Source organism: Marmota monax, unplaced genomic scaffold, assembly GCF_021218885.2.
Source record: "Marmota monax isolate L192 unplaced genomic scaffold, Marmota_monax_Labrador192_F-V1.1 WCK01_AAM20220418_F8-fsc00034, whole genome shotgun sequence".
Lineage (NCBI taxonomy): Eukaryota > Metazoa > Chordata > Mammalia > Rodentia > Sciuridae > Marmota > Marmota monax.
Genome location: NW_026693934.1, coordinates 3,231,495 through 3,252,094, shown reverse-complemented (window position 1 = coordinate 3,252,094; position 20,600 = coordinate 3,231,495). Strand labels below are relative to the sequence as shown.

Genomic DNA, 20,600 nt, shown 5'->3' with positions numbered 1-20,600 from the left:
GTAAAAATATCCAATTTTTAGCAATGCTTTGCTTATAACATGGCAAATGCATATTTTAATCCAAATATTATCCAAAAATAAAATCAAGGGAGTCTTTCATAACATCTACAATAATTGAGTACTTCTGCTGTTTTAATTGACACTTTAATGGATGAGTTTAAGTTGATAACTTAAGGCTGCTTTCAGTTTATGGAGTATTCTCTTCTTACAACACAAACTGGAAGAAATAAAATATAAAACTACATTCAGCTGCATTCACTAAGCTAGGATACAGTTTTTGCTTCATAAACAGGAAATTCTATAAGACAACTATTATGTAACAGGCAATGTTTCTTTCATTAGAAAGTCAAGCATCTGATATGGTATGAAAAGAGAAGCTATGCCAGTTATATTGATTTTAGAAAAAAAAAGATAAGTGAACATTCAAAATAGTTTGTGGAACAATAGTAGTAGAATTAAAATATTCATGTTTATGAATTGATACAGATGATAGCCAAATTTAATACATTTGGCTATTATTTTCTGAAACATTGATAGAAGCAGATTTTCATGTCTCTGTTTCAGAGACATACTATTTTAATACAGTGAGACACTTTTGAAATTTCTTTTGCATGGCAAATAAAATATTTTAAAAGACAACAAAACAATTTAAAATATATATATATATATATATATATATATATATATATATATATATATATATATATATATACACATATATAAAGTGAAAATGTGCCCATTACCTTGGATATTCGACTGCATTCACAGCATAATTCTTCTTTTAACGGGTATTGCTTTTACCCAAATTGATGTTTTAAATTAACCTATAAAAGGTTCTATTGCCAATTATAAACTTGAGGAACCAAAAAAACAGAGAGACCATATAACAACAGGAAGCAAAATCTAACTGCTACAAACAGCATGACAAATGGCAATTATTAGATCTAACATAGTTTGTGAAATTAATTTAGACAGTAAAACATTACAAACACTAGTGTTTTCATAATACTTGCTACTATAAATATATCCTATTTTAAAATGTCAAACTTTCTATAAATTGGTTATTTTAACAAATGCATTGGGTAGGTAGAACTTCTACAAAGATCATCTTGGAGTATGTAATCACTCTAAATTATAGTATAAAATATGAAAAGGTATATATTCTCTTCCTACAAACACAACATAATTGAATGTGACAGATAATGGTCATAATCTATAGAACTCTAGAAATCATACACCAGACAGCTTTGACACTTTAATGTGCATTCATCCCTCATCTGAAATTTCCAGGTTGCTGTCCTTGAACTTTGCAATGACTTTTCATCATCCTCACACTAAAATGCAAATGATACACAGCTCCACATGTACCTTTCCCATTATTCTCACTTTCTTTTCCTCTTGAATGCATTTGATGATTCATTTTGTCATTTATTACCCATGAATACTGCTTATATCTCCTGCTATAAAGCAGTGCAGGAATTACATTGTTCATATTTGTGAACACCACCAACACAGCAACATTTGATTCAAAAGTTTGTTTTTCACTTGTCTTTTTTCAAGATTTAAATTAACTAAAATTAATGAAATATGTATGTTTTATTCTTTTCCACAGCAAATGTATTGATAAGTTAGAAAAAAAAAAAGTTACAAACCCAGCTCGAGGATCTAAAGACAGGTCCCTGGGAAACTTCAGCCTTTTGCTAACGAGTATAGTAGGGTATAAGCCATTGAGTTTGGATACTTCAATCATCCTTTTTTCTGTGTCAGACCAGTAGAGGTTTTTTCCAATCCAGTCAACAGCAAGTGCATTGGGGACAGCTGTATTGTGCACTACCTAATAAAATAAGAATTTAAAAACTTAATAGCATAAATGCCTAGAATGAAAACTGAGTAATCGCTTCATTATTTTTACTGAGATACAGAAATCTATTTAAAACATGAGAAATGTAATTTAGATAAGAAGAAAACAATTGACCACAATACAAATACTTACATGTATTTTTATAATACAAGTAAGTATTTTATAATTACTTAATATCTAATCTCCCTCTGAAATTAGAAGCAGTCTTCATAAAAAAAATTAAATGGAAATAAAAATGTATTGACAGGTGTACAATTGGTTTTCACATTTTCATTGGAGCTTATGTACTCATTCTCTTAAAATAGGAAAAAAATCTATCACAAACATATAGGAGAAATTGTTGATATTATTGATTTTTAACAGGTTCTGTGCTATTATCAGTAGTATTCACCACTCTTCCAATTGCTCTTGCCCTCTTAAAAATAACTACAGCAAGAGATGACAATGTGCACAAAATATTTGATCCTAGATAAAAGGGAAATAAAAATGTTTATACAACTGCTCTTATCAATTATAACCCATGACAACATCAAATATATTAAGGATATAGGCTTTTTGTTTAAAAATCTGGTGTGATAGGACAGAGGGGTGGGAGGGAAAGGAGGGGGGCAGGTTATTAGCAATGATGGTGGAATGTGATAGACATCATTATCCAAAGCACATGTATGTAGACACAAATTGGTGTCAACATACTTTAGATACAACCAGAGATATGAAAGATTGTGCTGTATATGTTTAATAAAAATTGTAATGCATTCTGCTGTCATTATTTGTTTTAATCAATAAAAAGGAATATTGAAAAAAATAAAAACTGAGTTAAAAAAATCTGGTGTTATATAAAATTTCTAGTGAAATTTTCACCCAATGACAGGTGTTTCGAAGTTCTTAGTTCTTTCAAACTATGTGAGAAATAAGTGAATCTTGGAGCTGCAGAGAAACCAATGCTTGTGTAATTAAAGACAAGAAAATGCTAAATTTTATACTCATTAATTTCCCTAATGCCATCAATAATAACTTTGCAAAGTGGCAATGTGAATATTTGCAACAATTAATGATATCAATCTTCTGTGTTGATTGCAAGGCATATTTATGCCTTTTTTCCTTACCAGACTGCACATTTGGAAAATTGACATGGCTTCTATTTAACTGAACATCAGTGAATTAGTAATCTCATGGGACAAAAATATGGATTTATTAATTTGTTATGATTAAAATAATAGAGTATTATTAGCATGGCAGTAGATACAACACACTTTAAATATATTGAAGTATCTTCAAAAACTAAAAAATGTAATAAAAACTTTTAATTTCTTGTAGAAATAAATGGTCAACTTTAATGTAACATTCATAAAATTTTAATACAATTGTCAAAATTAAATTATAAAATTAAAAAATCTGCTAATTTGATTGATCTATCCACTGGATCTGCTAGAATCAATCTGTTATCACTATCATATACTGATATTTCATTTTATGAACCATTATTAAATAGTTATCCTGATTAAGTTGAAATATTCCTCTGTATATAAACACTTTAAGATTTCATAAATATTTTAATATTGATTGTTTTTAAACATTTGGTGATATTATGAATGACTACAAAAAAAGTTAAAATAATTGAAGTCTCATCTACTTAAATTTAAAACTTATTTATAGTATATTTTGTTGCAAATATATAGTACTTATAATTGATTTTAAAACTTAGAAAAGATATAAAACAGAAAAATCATATCAAATAGCTCATAATAAGAAAATTATATTTATTTAATCTTGATGCTATCAAATCAGAACATTCATGATTTTACACATATCAAATGCATGCAGTTTTTCCATCTATAGTAGGTTAATTTTAATAATGCTACAACTTCAATCAATACTCTGATATTTATTTTTTAATTAAAATGGTAGTATCAACTTCCCCTTGTATTAAATCAACATGTGTGAATCTTAAGCATAAATCATTCAAGCTAAAGACATCCATCACATTTTCTAGGGATGTGGACTGGTTTCTAAATTTCATTTTCTTAATTTGATTTTTATGGTATTGTAAATAATTGCATTATAATAAAACATAAGGATAAAATGCTCTTATTTCATATTTAAAGCAATTATTAAATTACACAGTAAAATTGAAATGAGGGTAAGACAAACTAAAAGTCACATCATTTACATCAAATAACATATCCCTATTATAATCAATCATAGCAATAAAATATTCAGCACTCTTATTACTGTAATATTTAATTACCTTAACGTCACTTCCATTTAAACACATTCTATTTATGCGGCTTCCATTAGGTCTGCTAGAATCAATCCAATAGATGAATTCTTCTCTATAATCAAAGTCTATAGCAATAACATTGTTTAATCCCTAAAAACAAAAGAAAAAATATTTCTAATAACAAGTCATAAAAAAGTATTTGTAAATATTTAGGAGTTCATGAGAATCATTATCTCCCATTGATTCTCAAGTTATTAAAATAAATAACATTAGTGACTATTATTATTAAGAGCAGTCAGCATATGTTTATAATTTCACCATACTATGAACTTTAAAAGCTGTATAATTTATTTAAAAATATTTTCCTCTGAGAAGTGTCTGTTCAGGTCCTTGGCCCATTTGTTGATTGGGTTGTTTGTTCTCTTATTGTCTAATTTTTTGAGTTCTTTGTATACTCTGGATATTAGGGCTCTATCTGAAGTGTGAGGAGTAAAGATTTGTTCCCAGGATGTAGGCTCCCTATTTACCTCTCTTATTGTATCTTTTGCTGAGAAAAAACTTTTTAGTTTGAGTAAGTCCCATTTGTTGATTCTAGTTATTAACTTTTGTGCTATGGGTGTCCTATTGAGGAATTTGGAGCCCGACCCCACCGACTGTAGATCGTAGCCAACTTTTTCTTCTATCAGACGGCGTGTCTCTGATTTGATATCAAGCTCCTTGATCCATTTTGAATTAACTTTTGTGCATGGTGAGAGAAAGGGATTCAGTTTCATTTTGTTGCATATGGATTTCCAGTTTTCCCAGCACCATTTGTTGAAGATGCTATCCTTCCTCCATTGCATGCTTTTAGCCCCTTTATCAAATATAAGGTAGTTGTAGTTTTGTGGATTGGTTTCTGTGTCCTCTATTCTGTACCATTGGTCCACCCGCCTGTTTTGGTACCAGTACCATGCTGTTTTTTAGGGAATAAATTTTTGAATGTTATTATAAAAATAAAAAAAAATATTTTCCATATAGAATACAACATTTTTGGAATGTTTATAGGAGTTTAGATAGCCAGGAAGGTGGGAAAAATAATTTAAGAAGGCATTTCTTAATGTTGACAATAAATTTGATGCCTTTAATATTGTCTGTTCTATGGAGTAAACAAAAAAAGAGCATTCATCTAAATTTGGACAGTAGAAAATCCTTAAAGAATGATGTTGATTTCTGGATAACCATGTGATGAGTGAGGAAGGAAGGTTTAAGAATTTTACTTTCTGCAATAGCTCTTGTTCCCAAAACATCAATGAGCTTCCTTTTTTCATGCTTCAAATGGCTCCTCAGGCAGTAGAGTGTCATATTAGAATTTAAAAGTTATGACCTTAGGTGAGTATTTGACCAAGGAAGAAATAGATATTCAACATCTTTTTATTCTACTGGTGGAAATGTGAGAAAATGCCTCCCTTCAGACCCACAGTTATGCATTTTTTAGTAGGCAATGAAACAGAACACAAATTCAGCTGTTGGGTTTCTAGAAGTTACAGAGTTTTGGTTGGCTGTTCTGCTATTTACTTAGAATTGGGGATAGTACATCAGAATCTGGGTATTTTGTTTGTAGTGAGTTGTTTAAATGATTTCAGAGTTTAAATCTGATCTCTTTTAGTACTCGCATATTTGCTACTTTATGAACTAACAAAATTTGGGTCACAATTTAAATTGTGTGAACTCATTTTAAGGTTAGAATAGTTTATTAGTATGTAAATTTTTACATATTATTAAATAGTTAATGTTATACTATTTGGTAAAACCCCAAGAGACCTTTGTCATGTATTTATAACTATGTAGAGCTTGCTTATATCAACATTCACCCTAGAAATGTTCTTACACCTCAAATTGTAAAACAGTTGTAGTCTTATGGGTTAGGATCAGTACCTTCAGGGAAACAGATTTTTTGTTTGCTCTTGTTTGTTATGGGAGCTGTGGGAAAGTGTAGGAAGATGGGAATTCCCGGGTTTGAGTTCAGTTCCCAAATCTAGTCTCAAAATTCAGAATCTGATAACAAAAGCAACAGTGCCATAGATCTACATAGTCCTTTATAAAATTCAGGCCAAGGATAAATGGCTACTATTCAGACTCCATACAGATATTTGTTTCTCCTTTCATCTTGCAGCAAAGCTGAATTCTAGAAATAATGGTGCTAACATCACAAATTCAAATCTTACACTTTTATTTGGCTTACTATGGACGAACTTTTTCTTCAGTTCCACATTATAAATCTAATCTGAAATATCCTAACCCCATGTAATTGCATGATGTTGGTCATAAATAGGAGATACAGGTAGAAAACATGACTCAGGATAAATTCCTCAGTAAGCTCAAATGAATAAATGCAAGCACATTTCTTAGGGACAATATTCCTAATCAAGAATAATGATTATAAATGGTGAAAAATGAAAAATAATGTTTAGTCACAGTTTCAATAGATTCCTTAAGTATCCAGTCACATACTATTAACTAAATGCACTTAACTATATACATCTAGGAAAGTGGCTATGAAAAAAATCAAATTTCTAAAATATAAATTAAGTGTATTCTAGCAAGTTCCATAGAGAGATTTTAAAAATCACCTCAATAGTCTTTTACAATATCCTCTCTGTTCAAATGCTTTTTCTCTCTGGAGGAAATAATGTAAATGGGTTAGGCTTCTGTGTTGGTTTGGCAATGGACTAAATTAGAGAGCTTTATAGGAAAAAGGTGGAGAAACTTCTCGCTAAGTTTAGCAAGGATTTACATACAATCCCCAATCATGGCAGAATTTCTTTCTTAGCAATAATCAATTTAGATAATAAAAATCCAATTCAAATTTAGCAAGTCAAGTATAAGAAATTAAAGCTGTAAATGCTGAGGAGCTGAGTCTGTGAATTCTGACATATCTATTTGGACAAGCTGGGCCTTTTTCAATGGCTTTACTCTTAATCCCCACAAAAAACTCTGCAATTCTCTCTTTGTAGAATCATATGCAAGGAACATTAAAACAGCCAGGGGTATGGTCAAAATAATGCCTGAAAACTAGAGTCATCCCAATGGTTTCAGAGCTGAAAATTGGTTTCATCAAAATCCTATTTGCTTCTTTCATTTCTGTAGTTGAAGATTTGCACCCTTTGGTTCAAGATGATTAATTTAGGAAATTGTGTTTTGTTTCTCTATACAATTTACTCGGATAAAAGCACTGCTAGAATTGCATTGTATAACATATTGGAAAGTTACTTGATTAATTTTCATTCCTAAAATCTATGTTATTAAAATACATTTTCTTAGCACGGCGTATGAATTTAAACTATAGGTGGCCTAGCACCACACCTGTATTTTAGAATACACAACTTTAAAAAAAAGAATTTTAATACTTGTTATAAATTTATTAAATAAAATTTTATGAGACTATTACTTATGATAACAGAACAAAATTTAACATATTAGGATAAATCATTTTTTAATCAGCTATACATAAAAGTTCCAAACAACCAAGGCCTTTTCATTTATTTGGGTTGAGAGAAAATGTGAAGAGATAATTAATCACTTCCCTCTGTCTTCTAATTCATTCCACATATGTGAATAAAGTCTCTAAAGGGGAAAAATGATTTTACTGCTTAAAACTCCTTAAAAATTTTAAAGTGCTATGATAAGATTGTGGTTAAAAATTTGTTCCTTCGCAGAAATAAAATATTCCAAGCAGCCCACAGGTAAAACTTGATGTGAGGCTTCTCTCATATCAAGTTTTGGAGTATCTGTTTCCTTACTCCAGGATTAACACTAATAAATGTTTCCCCAAAACATAGGTGTTCAGGGTCTTAATGAACTACCTTACCTTCTTCTTTCCCTATTCATTTTCATAAACTTAAACACTAAGAAAACTATCTAAAATTCCCCTACTTATGTACTAATAATTTGCAGTAGTCTAAAATGATAGCACCAGGGGAAAAAAGAGCTATATTAAAGAGTGTAGTAAAGTAGGTCCATTATGAGAAACAGACTTAAATGAAGCATAGAAGGAAAAAAAAAATCATTTTGTTTCACTAGGAACAATCTCAGACAACACACTTGCCATGAATGACCACAAAAGGGATACCAATGAAAATGTCCTGAGCCTCATCAGGGTTGGAGAATGAAACAAAGAACTTATCCAGAAACTGTTCTCATGAACACAATCAATATCGTTGTTATATTAGTTAATCTTGTGGTTTATCTGAGCTTAAAAATAAGGTATTCTCAGTAGACAATCACTTCCTATTAAACTAAAAATGCATAGTATGAAGAGTGAAATGCCAAAAATACTAGTTAAGAGAAAAGAAACATATCCCTTTTCCAGAGACCACACCAGAAAATGAATGGCTGGCATATCTCATTTTTAAGTTTATAATGGATAGAGGGACTGAGAAGACATAGACACAAATGAGATAATTTTCAATGTTTTGCAGTTTTAATATAAGTTTAAAAATACACTGTACAGAAAAAAAGAATTAAACTAGATCATGTAGGAAACAGAGTGGGAAGCAAAGAAATTTTTCATTTTATGTTTATTCTTAAAACTTCCTCCCAAATGATTACTCTTACATTATCAACTTCCCAAAAGACAGCTGTCTAATTATTATACTTTAGATAGCTTTCTGTTTGGTTTTCATTAATTCCTGAAAATGTTTTAATTTTTGTACAGTTTTTCACAGATCCATTTTTGAAGAGAGGGTCAGTGTGACATAGTGGAAATTAGTGTTACACTCCAAACTCTAAGAGCCTAAATCCACAGACATTCAAAAAACAGGGCAAGTACACATGCTGCAAAGACATGGATTATCTGAAGACTCCAGTGGACTGGAGAGTAGGAATTCTAAATCAAAATGGTAACAGCTACACTGTTTGGTATGTGATCATTCAAGAATGTGAGGCTAGCACCATATACTTTTCTACTCTTCATAAACAGCCAGAAAATCTGGATTTTCATGTAAAATATTTAAAGTATATTTTTAGTGCATTAGTTAGACATATTTGCATATAACACCGTTTTTTTCTGTTTCAGTTCTCAATACTTCCCATTTCCCTCTCCACTTTCTTATCCCTGATATCTTTCTTGCACACACTGTTGTTCTTCCTTTTCCTCCTCCTCTCTCTCTCTCTCTCTCTCTCTCTCTCTCTTTCTTTCTTTAATTGAAATTCAATCTGTTATCTAGAAGAAGTCTGGAAAAATGTGACTTTGCCAGGATTAGCCAATCTCACACTGGCTAATAAATATGTGCACTTAAAGTTACTCTTACTGCTAAAGCGAAATGAAGAAATTTCTGAAGCTACAGTGAAGAAATCCAGCAGACAGTAGTAAAACTAACTTTTATTAAGGGCAGTCATCCCTCCCTATGTCTTTGGGCTCTGTATCCATCAATTCAACTAACCACCATTAAATATCACGGGAAAAATTACATCTGTACTGAACATGTACAGATTTTTTTCCTTGTGATTATTCTCTAAAACTGCCACTATTTCTAAAGCATTTATATTATGTCAGATATTATAAGTAAAATACAGATGAATTTAAATATGTGGGTGGACGTGTGCACATTATATGGAGATGCTATACAATTTTATATAAGGAACTTGATCATTTATGCATTTTGGATTTTGCTGGGAATCCTGAAACCAATCTCCTTCTGAGATACTTAGGATGACTGTAAGTCTTCTTTGTTTCCAAAAAGTCACCATATAAATGGTCTCTTTATTTATATCTAACACTCTCATAAACATATCACAAATATAAGAAGTGTCCTTAATGTTGATGTATTGTACAGTTGGAGCAAAGTCATTTATAGACAAACAGATACAAGATACTGATTCCAAGGAAAGAGGTTTCTCTTAATAACTAAAAATATGCTCTAAGTGTATGTAACTTCCCTAGTACATGTAGTTTCACTCTATTTTTAATTTGAATTTGGTCTATTTTCATTGCATACCTGGAGAAAAAAAAAAACATTTGTGGTGAATAATTCACAGATCTATATACTATTACAAAGTGCAAGTCATAATTTTTCCATCTCAAATCACATATAAAAATAAACTCAGAGAACAGGAGTCAAACACGAAAACACATCAGCCCAGCTTCTCTTGAAGTGGGTGGTACTGAGAGAGGAAAAGATGAGACTGAAAACACCTTTTCTTGAGACCTTGCAGTCATGACTCTTATACTCTCACTTTTACTCTCTTGATAATTCCAATTTTTAAAGGCTAGGTATCTTCTATCCTATTGTATTTCCTGGTTTTATGAACAGGAACATGGAAATCAGGAAAAGGTTACTTTATATCTCAAGGTGGGAAAAACAATTTGGGTAATTCACAAAACACTTTAAAAGAGATTGTTATGTTTTCTGTAATTAAGCTATTCCTGAGATAATATTTTTCTTGAGTTAATTATGCCTTATTATCTTTACCTTCTTCAGTGCCATATGATAAGGCAGGTTGAAAGCATTACCTGCTCATCACCAAAAAAAAAGAGCATTTATGTAATATTATATACATGCTTATATGTGTATGCATCCATAAATATTTGTTACATAAATTCTAACTGTCCTGTATTTCTGCAGTTTGAATGCATGCTTGGAGGACACATAATAAATGTTAAGGAATCATACCTGTTTTAAAAGTGTGTAGTTGGAGCCATCAGTGCTAATTTTCCTTATTTCATGATGATCAGCAAGAATTAGAAAAGGTTCCTCATCTAAATTCCAAAGCAAAGAGCCTGTTAGACATTTAATATTTATGATCTCTTCTGTTTAGTTTCAGTAGTTTAGCAGCAATGTAAATTCAAACACACTGTTGTTCTGGTAGATTAATGTTTTAACAGTTTATCCTCAGCAATGTGGTCAATAGTAAAAGAAAAGACAGCAAACACCATGGGAGTACAGAAATCTACATAATTCTGAGTGCATTCTTCTCTTACCCTCAATGTTCTTGGATATCCAAATATCTGATCTGGCATTGGTAGAAAATATCTGCTGTTACATTCTGATTTTATAATGTATATTTCAAAAAAAGGCTAATCTACACCTATCTCAAAATTCTATGGTTCAGCTAAACTCTCATATCAGAAAATTTCTCCTTGATAATCAACCAGTTAAATTTTAGAATTACCTGGGTAGAGGTCAAATGGATTCAATGCACAGACACACTTTTTTCATGTGCCTGAGGACTTGTCTTAAGTGATTTCTGAACTCCAGGCTCTATTTTTTGTTTATTAATTTTACCTTTTCTCATGGGTCTTATTTTTTAATCTTTTATTAATCTGTAATTCCTTCAAATGAGATGTCCATTGTGTTCTACTATTTCATTTATTTTAGAATCTAGGAAAGAGCATGATAAAGTTTGATCTTGCTCAATATATAGAAAGATCCTCTGTACCTTATTTTGGTGTCCTCTTCAGAATTTATTTGCAAGTCAAATGCATTATTAAAGAAAAGAATTTCAAAAAGTGCTGCACACTATATGTATTTGAATACATATTTAAATAAAGTCAATTTGATCATATTTTCAATTATTATAATCCTGGGAAAACTCAGTAAACTATTTGTCTTGTATGTCTTTGTAAACATGTTCATATACTTATTTGCCAAAATATGCAAATTTAATGTTCACAGAAAAAATGGGAAAACATTTCAAAAAGTAGTCACTTTATATGTTTTAATGTGCACTTTATTATAAATCATATAATGTTATGGTTGTTTTGAAATTTTTCATTCCTTCCTTTGCTGTTTTGTTCCATAGTTAATATGTAAGAGTAAGGTATTAAAATAAGGTATTATTAGACCCTGCTATTAAGGTTTCAGTGTATGCTCTAACACTCACATTGGACACTCTTTCATTATCTATGACAGCACTCTTAATCAGTTATCCCAATCTTTATATGTTGAGGCCAAATTCAGATTTATACTTTTCAACTCAAAGTTGGCTCTTAATTAGAAGATGTCTTGCCATTCCAGTCAATATTATTTCAAATTTGTCTGAGGCTATAACTCAGTGGTAGAGTGCTTGCCTAGCATGCCTAAGACCATGGATTTTAACATCAGCACCCCCACAAAAAAAGCATGTTTGTGCATGTGTGTGTACATACATATAAACACATACACAGTTTCAGACATATAAATATAAAATTAATCAGTTAATTTCTACATTAATACTTAGGAAACTATTTTTTTAAAATTCAAATATAATTGGTTTAAAAATTTGAACTGTCTTTACTTCAAGAACTTCAAGAACAGATTTTTCATATTCAAAGTCATTATTAGGTTCTAATTATTATTACTAATGTGAAACAAGTATTTCATGGTTACATGATATTCGAATGGATATGCAATCATTAGCATTTGTCTTTTCTACACAATCCTCTATGAAAAGTTTATTGAAGAGAAACATTGGCTGCTTTTAACATTTTATCTCTTTTTCTTGCAGCATGTCACTAAACGCATCATGTAGCCCACAGTGAGCTGCCAGAAGCAAGAAGGTTGGCATATAAAACGATGGGCTCCAAATGATATCTAATTGATTCAGTAAAGACTATTCAAAGAATGTGATAATGAAATGAAAAATTAAATTTAGTTGATTTTTTTCTCTGTAATGTACAAAGTTTTAAGCTGTTTTTAAATGCTTATTTAAAAATTTTTATTCTTGTTATCTACTTTGTTAATAACAAAATATCTAATGTCACCAACATATATCTATGTGAGAAACCAGTAATATGTTTCATTTTAAGGGAGCCTGATATACCCTTGAACACCATTGTTTTTTACCCACTTTAATAGTCATTCACATATATTGTTGTGTATCATTATAATTTTTCCCATAATAGTTTACAATAATTTTAAAGTTTTGTGCCGTGCTTTATTAAATCTCTAATTTAATAGTCATACATACTAATTGGAATAATCAGAGCTTTAATAATATTTGTTGAATCATTGGAAGGATTCAAATAGTATTATATACCTGACTTGCTATTAGTATTGTTGATGATGATGGTGATGATGATGATGATTATTATCATCATCATCATCAGTAATCTGTTATTCTCCTTGGCAAGTATGTAGGAATATATGTGGTACAATGGAGAAATAAAAATATTACAATAATATCATAATATGCTCTTTTATGATCTTGGACAAACTTGCACTCAAGAATATGTGTTTCAACAGGATATAATAGTAACATACTTGTTTTTCTTGGTGAGTACTCTCAAAATATAGCAAACACTTAATAATTTGCAAAATGAAAATGCAGTGATATTATAAACACAGCAGCATATGTACAGCATACAAAATCATAATGACACAGTCCCATACTGAGGGAAGTAGGCAAGATTTTCGATATCTCAGAAACAGCAAGGAGTAGTAAATTCAATAAAAATGAACATAAAATTTGAGATCCATATAGGTAACTGAGGTTGGTTCAGTAGACAAGTTCAATTCGATACCTGAGAGTGATTTGCAGCCATTTGGGTTATCAGGTTGTATTTCATACCCGTCTGTACAGAGGCATTTGTAGGTCCCGTAAGTATTGATGCATTGCTGGCTACAGGGAAACCCTGAAGAGCATTCATCAATGTCCACACATGTTTTACCATCATCCTTCAGTTGGAATCCAGGCCAACATTTGCACTGGGGAAAGAAAAATGAGCATTATCAATTCATATCATTGTCACTGTCTTTCACTATTGGATATACCTTTAGCATGATTCTAGCAAGAAAAGCACTTAACATTAGGTAATGACAAATCCTTATGTCTTGTAGCAATTAACCTTTAACAAAAATTACATATAATATTGGAAGTTAAAATTTGAAAAATACACTTTTCCAAATATCTTCATTTGGTCTTCTGGGACTGGCAAAATTGCAAAAGTTAATTGACAGTGCTAAAGCCTTATGTCTAGAGAAAGGGAAAACAAAACTCACAACACCTTCATGTTCTTTTGGCCTTTTCTATTGCATAATACCATGTTATTAGAAGACATTAACAATCATAAGAATGAATCCTTATGTAGATCTTTGAAGGTTTACTAACATTGTCATATGTTGTTTAATCACAGACAGAAATCTGTAATGCAGATGTTCTCATCTTTAGTTAACTGATGAAGATGGAAACACGAAGGTGCCTAGGTGAAGCCAGTAAGAGAGCTGGGACTCACAATTTTAACACACAGTATGTCTCAACTAGTATTTATTAACTGAATCTGATTCTATACCAAAGAATGCTGAATTTGCCCCAAGAAATAGCAATGCTAACATAGAAGAATTTTTTCTCCCAGTAATTAAATAAATTTGTATCATCAAATTTTCATTTGGCTTTTCTAATGTTCCATATGTCCCTCTGAGGAGGACACATGAAATTTACCAACTGGTATGTCAACTTTTTGAGTACAAACATCATGCCATATAATTTTCTTGATTCCTAAGACTGATAAGTCACTGTGATTGTTCACTCTTCTTAGAATCTAAAAATTATTAGTATTATAGAAAAGGAGCCTATAGTTGGCCAAATAATCATTACCATTAATCTGCCAAGACTATTCCATGACCTTTGAATAAAGGAATTTGTGAGTACTGAGAAGGACAGTGAGTTAAGAAGAAACTCTTAACTCTTAAAGTGACTTGTATACAAGAGGTGTTCATAGTAAACATTTCATACACTGGAGCATTTGTTTCAGAGTAAAAGAGATGAATCCACTGGGAAAGATATTAGAGTGATATATGTCCACATTATTAAATAATCAACTACTGATTAATTAAGGGATACAAGTTTTTATATAAGAAAAATGTTCATTATATTGAGGGAAGCAAAAAGATCACATCAACTTTATCTGAATGTGTCCCAAAGAAAAACAATATCTTTCTCCTGAGAACTTTTATAAGGTTGAAGCCCTTTAAGCTCTCAGCACTTCCACTTTAACAATTTACATCTGCAATAATCTAATAACACTCATCAATTACAATGGATTATTTAAATTTCTAGAACCCACTGGCAAAGCCAGCAAAGAAAAGGTAAAAGCCACAGTATTTTCCCTACCTCGCCCCATTGAATCTAAATTGGTGGCAATTTTATTCTCTTTGAGAAGACCCATGCTGGCAACATGTACTAGGGAGCCACAAGGAACTCGTGCTTATTCTATGGCCAAATAAAATAAAATGCTTAAAGCCACTGAGCTGTACACTTGAAAACAGTTAAATTGGCAAATTGTATACATTAATAAGAACAAATATATATTTTTTTTAAATGAGAAATCTTTCCAGTGATTACTGGAAAATCCTGGAAATTACATCATATGATCATGTGGCCAGGAAGCCAGAAGTCGGATAGACACAGAACAGTGTTGGATTAAGGGGCAATAAGGACAAGTGAAATAAATACCATAGAATGAGTTGAATTCCTCTCAACATTATAAAAAGAAAACACATCTTAATTTCAATAAGGGTTGAAAATTGCTTTGAATGCCTATATCCATAGAAGTACTACACCAAATAGATGGCTTCAATAAAACAAATTTACAGGAAATAAATTTATTGAAAGTAAAATTGTTTAAAGTTATTACAATATACAATTCTATACAAACAAGTTTAGGTTTATAGTAAATTATAAATTCTTGTTTTTGAAGGAGAGGCATTTAAAAATGATAATTATATCCCCAAGCCATTTACCTTATCTTAAAAACATTTTTCCTCCCAAATTATCAAAAGGCATCTGTCTATAAGAAATTCAACTAGAATAATAATCATTTCCATTTTCAAAGTTAAAAAGATATGAGATTTGTCTATATTTAATAGAAAAATAGTAGTGTAAAATATTTTACCTTCACAATTGTTATGAAATAATATTTAGACTCAATGTCTTCTTAGTTTTTCTTACCACCCAGAATTATTTCATATTTTTCAGATTTATGTTATTTTTATAGAAAAATACAGCAACTAGAAAAAAATAGCTATTCAAACTTTTCCTATTGCTTTTAGAAAAAATCATGTGCTACTTTTTAAGTGATATTTGCAAATATGAATTATTTTATTTCTGATGTATACATTGAATCTTTTTCCCTACCAAAAGTACACTTATATTTATATGAGTAAATATTTATATACACTTATATTTATTTTCCCATCAAACTAAGATCCATACTTTAGCTAAATACTTTAGTCCCTCTTAAGTAGGTAGACGTATTGTTTGTTTTATAGCAAATACTCAAATTTTCACAGTCCCAAGATCTAAGTTTTGCTTTTGACGACAATTTTCATTTTACTGCAGAATTGAGAGTATGACCTCTTGTCATGTTCTGCTGATATTGCAAAGAGAAATAGGTTACAGAATAGTTTTTCCTATTCCCTGAAAAAGAGAAACCCATTAGTTGATATTTTTTCCCCCAAAGCTATACGGATTTTGTTGTATGTAGACTTTTTATTCAATTTTCTATTGAAAAATTGCCATACACACACACACACATGCACATACCCACAAATATGTTATATTAGGTTTGATCCTTTGTTTAAAACTTTTATTTATGGTTCTGTTATCCATTGTAAATTTTTGCATTAGTCTTGCTTCTTCCAATATGACGTTTTTTTTAAAATTCATTAGTTTTGATATGCATGCACATACTTAAGAATATTATTTACAGCATTTCTTCAGGTTTCATATACACACATTTTGGAATGATTAAACAGTTTTGTCAATTTCAGCTAGAATTGGCACTTGATTGTATGAACCCTTTCGAGAAGAGAAAGTATATGCTGATACAATAAACACTCATTTCTTTGTAAGGAATCTTTCAAGTGATTAAAAAATATGACTTAATATGCTTTTCTGGATGATATTTTCTTCTACCAAAAATAGTTTTCCAAATATGGTATTTCTATGCACTAAGTATCTATAAGTTTGAATTTTAAGTAAAAATCTAATTTTTAATGTCATGTCACAAAGTATCCATTTTATATTCTATAAATTTGATGTTTTACTACCATGATTGCTATGACAGACAATAAATTCATACACAAAAAAACTAGAGCTATACTTTGAAATTTGTCATATAGAATGGACATTTATGCAATAGAACTACTGAATTCTTCATAACCCTGTTGACTTAAAATTGTAACTAGTTATCTATAGTAATTCTATAACAATCATGAAACATATCTATGTAAGTAATTTTTCCTGCCCCCTTGGATTTTAATATATTATTTACTGCCAAAATTAATTATCTGATGCCTACTCTATTAAGAACTGTCCTGGCTCATTTGGTTTGTTTCCTTCTTCCAATAATAGTATTTGTGAATGAGTGCATGCATGTTTTAGTCCTGTAAATTCAACTACTTCTTAATAAAATACTGTGTCTAAAAACTTAATTATAGGTTTCTTGGGCTGGAGTTGTGGCTCAGAGATAGAATGCTTGCCTAGCATGCGTGAGGCACTAGGTTTGATCCTCCGCACCACATAAAAAAAATAAATAAATACAGATATTGTTTAAGTAAAAACATATATATATATATATATTTTCTTGCAATGAATGTACTGCCAGCAAAAGGGAAGGATTATTGTAGCTTGTAGTTTAGACGTTTATATGGTGTAAACCTTTTTTCTTAGTTTATTTGTTCTTTTTAGGTATACATGGTAGTAAAGTGTATTTTGAAATATTATACAAACATGGAGTATAACTTATTCTAATTAGGATCCCATTCGGATATTTAGTACAATCTTTATTGAAGCGGTTAAGTTAATCATAATACCAGAAGGTCTGAGACCTAAAATAGCAAATTGGTTGTTCAGCTAAATTTGCCATTATATAGAACTGGCTTGTCATAGAATATTAGGACTGGCAGGGAAAGCAGTTTGGTCTCACACTCATTCTTTATCTCTAGCATTGTTTTAAGAAGTTCATTTAACCACTGCATAAATACTTCTAGAGATGATGCATGTACAACAGCTCATTCCAATGTAAAAAGTTCTAATTTTAGAAAATTCTTCTTTATGTTGAACATAATCTAACTTCAAACCCCTAATTCTAATATCTGAAACAACTCAGACTTGGTATGCTTTCTGTTCTGGAACTTCATATATTTAAATACAGCTAGCAAGTCATTTTTGCTTTAGCCATACTTCTTCCAAAGACCTGTGCTCCAGACCCTTTTGACAAAATATCATGTTCATAAATGTACACAGTATCCTATGTGAGTTCTGAAGGGTACAGAACTCAGTAAAACAGAATCAAACTCAAGTAAATATCTACATAAGAAGTACACTGTTTCGCATTTTATATAAGTTCTGTGCTATCACTAATTTATATAGAAATTCTACTTAGTTAAAAAAGAAAGAAAAAATTTTCAAATAACTCACTTAAAAAAAAGTGGTACTGGGGAGTAAATCCTGGGCCTTGCACATGCTAAGCAGGTACCTAGCTGAGTTATACCCAAGTCTATGAATGGATTTCTCTTAATGAGTTCTTCTCTATATCTACATAATTAATTTTAACCTAACCCACAAATTTATATTTCAATATTGTGGTTAGTTTAATACACTAGTTCAACATCCTGAAAAAAAGTTGTTTTTAGAAGCTATTTCTTCCTCTCAATTTTGCCAGTGAATCACCCTCTTTAGGGAAATGGTACAGACAGAAAGCAATTATGCTATTAGGCATGATTTGTTTTTTCTTTTCTTTATTTTTTTTTTAGTGTACCTGCACTCAAAAATAATAGCTCATGTTTTCTAGTTTTTGCTTCTTGCTTATAATAATAAAAAATGTGGTGCTCTGGTATTACATTAAATAAATGATTAGACCATTACCCTTCAAAGATATACAGGGGTAAAAGAAGGGCAGAAATAAGAAGTTAAGAGTTGCATATAAAATTATACAGCTAGTATCATTGTATCTTCCCTGAGCAGAGTCTTCCCTTGTCTTTTCTTTCTTTATGTTCTGAATATATTGAAAACTATTTTTTATTCTTTTGTCTTTTTAACTATATTCTCACAACTTTTACACCACACTATTATGATGTTTTCTTTTATAAACACTCATTTTGTAAATAGTTTTACCTAGTAATATTATAATGGCTTTTAAGGTTTACAATTATATTAGACTAGTTTTCTTTATCTCAAATCTAAAGTATCACATAAGTTGCTATTTTTGATGATTACCTACCTTGTAACTTACAGGCAGGTCCTGACAATCCTGAGAACATCCACTGACTTTCTTACTCAAACATTCATTTATATGGCAGTTTCTCTCATCTGAACCATCGCCACAGTCATCCTTATTGTCACAAAGACCTCCGCTGGGAATGCACCTGCCATTTTTGCACATAAAAAATGAACTGTTGCATGACTGTTCTGGAAAAAGAAAATAAAACAAATGGAACATAAAGGGCATGCCTTTTTTATACTATAGTTGGTGAAAATATTCACAAATATAATAACTTATCTGTCAAATTATAATAAATATATTTACACTTAAAATACTCTATAGTCAGTGAAATATTTTATACATAAAATGTGGAAAACCAAGGGCAAACTGTATGCTGATGTTTCACACATACTGAAAATGTTGCTTTACTATGAAAATTAGCAATCAAAATAAGCACCTATGATAAAACTAATGGACTATCTGTCTCATTTGAATTGTGAAGAATGAGTTCAAAAGCATAATGATAGTTTGACATTTCCCTCAAGCTATAGATCTCTGAGAAATTATGTCTCTAAAAATTAAGAATATAGAATAGGTAGACATTTCTAAATACTTTTTCTTCCAGAATATATAACATTGACATTTTAAGTCAGGGCATAAAAAAGGACATTGATGGTGAATGATAGTTGTTCCAAATAAAGCGATGGAAAGGAGCTCAAATTTTGCAGTTACTCATAACCAGATGACTTGGGCATTATTTCTCTTATCATAAATGTATAAAGAAGTCTATTAACATATAAACTTCATGAAAAAAATTGTTTATTAATTAAAGCTTATTCTAAAATATATGGCTATATATTCATCTTTAGAATAGTAATAGGGAAGAGTGGCTAATATGTTTACATTTCTGTGCAAATGACATGCAACTTATTTCATTTTGTCTAGGTGTGAATAATAAACTACTTCTCAGTAAATATTTTTAATGATTTGAATTTTCAAATTTTTGTATACATTTATTTATTTATTTAGTTATTTTTATGTGGTGCTGAGGATTGAACCCAGGGCCTCACATGTGCTAGGCGAGTGACCTACCACTGAGCCACAACCCCAGCCCTCAAATTTTTTAATTGACTCATAATGTGCAAGTTTATAAGTACTGTTGAAAAATATGATAACTTCATTAAATCCAGAACACTTATATATTTGAATTTTCAAAATAGGTCCATGTAGGAAAACTACATTCATATAAACTCTTTTTAAATATTCATTTTGGAGGGCAAGGGGATAGGGTATGTATCCATGAGAATCATTGCCTCAAGTCTTCATAGTTTGAGCATATATTTAAATTTTAAAACAGC

At 30.6% G+C, this 20,600-nt stretch overlaps 1 protein-coding gene across 1 annotated transcript in view; it reads right to left on the bottom strand.

Annotated features, from left to right (window-relative positions):
* The window catches only part of Lrp1b (LDL receptor related protein 1B), a 1,856,415-nt gene that overhangs the window by 249,633 nt on the left and 1,586,182 nt on the right, over window positions 1-20,600 (bottom strand). Inside the window, exons 55-59 of the mRNA XM_058585368.1 lie at window positions 19,261-19,448; window positions 13,561-13,744; window positions 10,733-10,818; window positions 4,110-4,232; window positions 1,653-1,834 (exon numbers count right to left, since the gene is read on the bottom strand). Coding sequence (XP_058441351.1) covers window positions 1,653-1,834; window positions 4,110-4,232; window positions 10,733-10,818; window positions 13,561-13,744; window positions 19,261-19,448 — 763 coding nt within the window. The remainder of the gene's footprint in view (window positions 1-1,652; window positions 1,835-4,109; window positions 4,233-10,732; window positions 10,819-13,560; window positions 13,745-19,260; window positions 19,449-20,600) is intronic.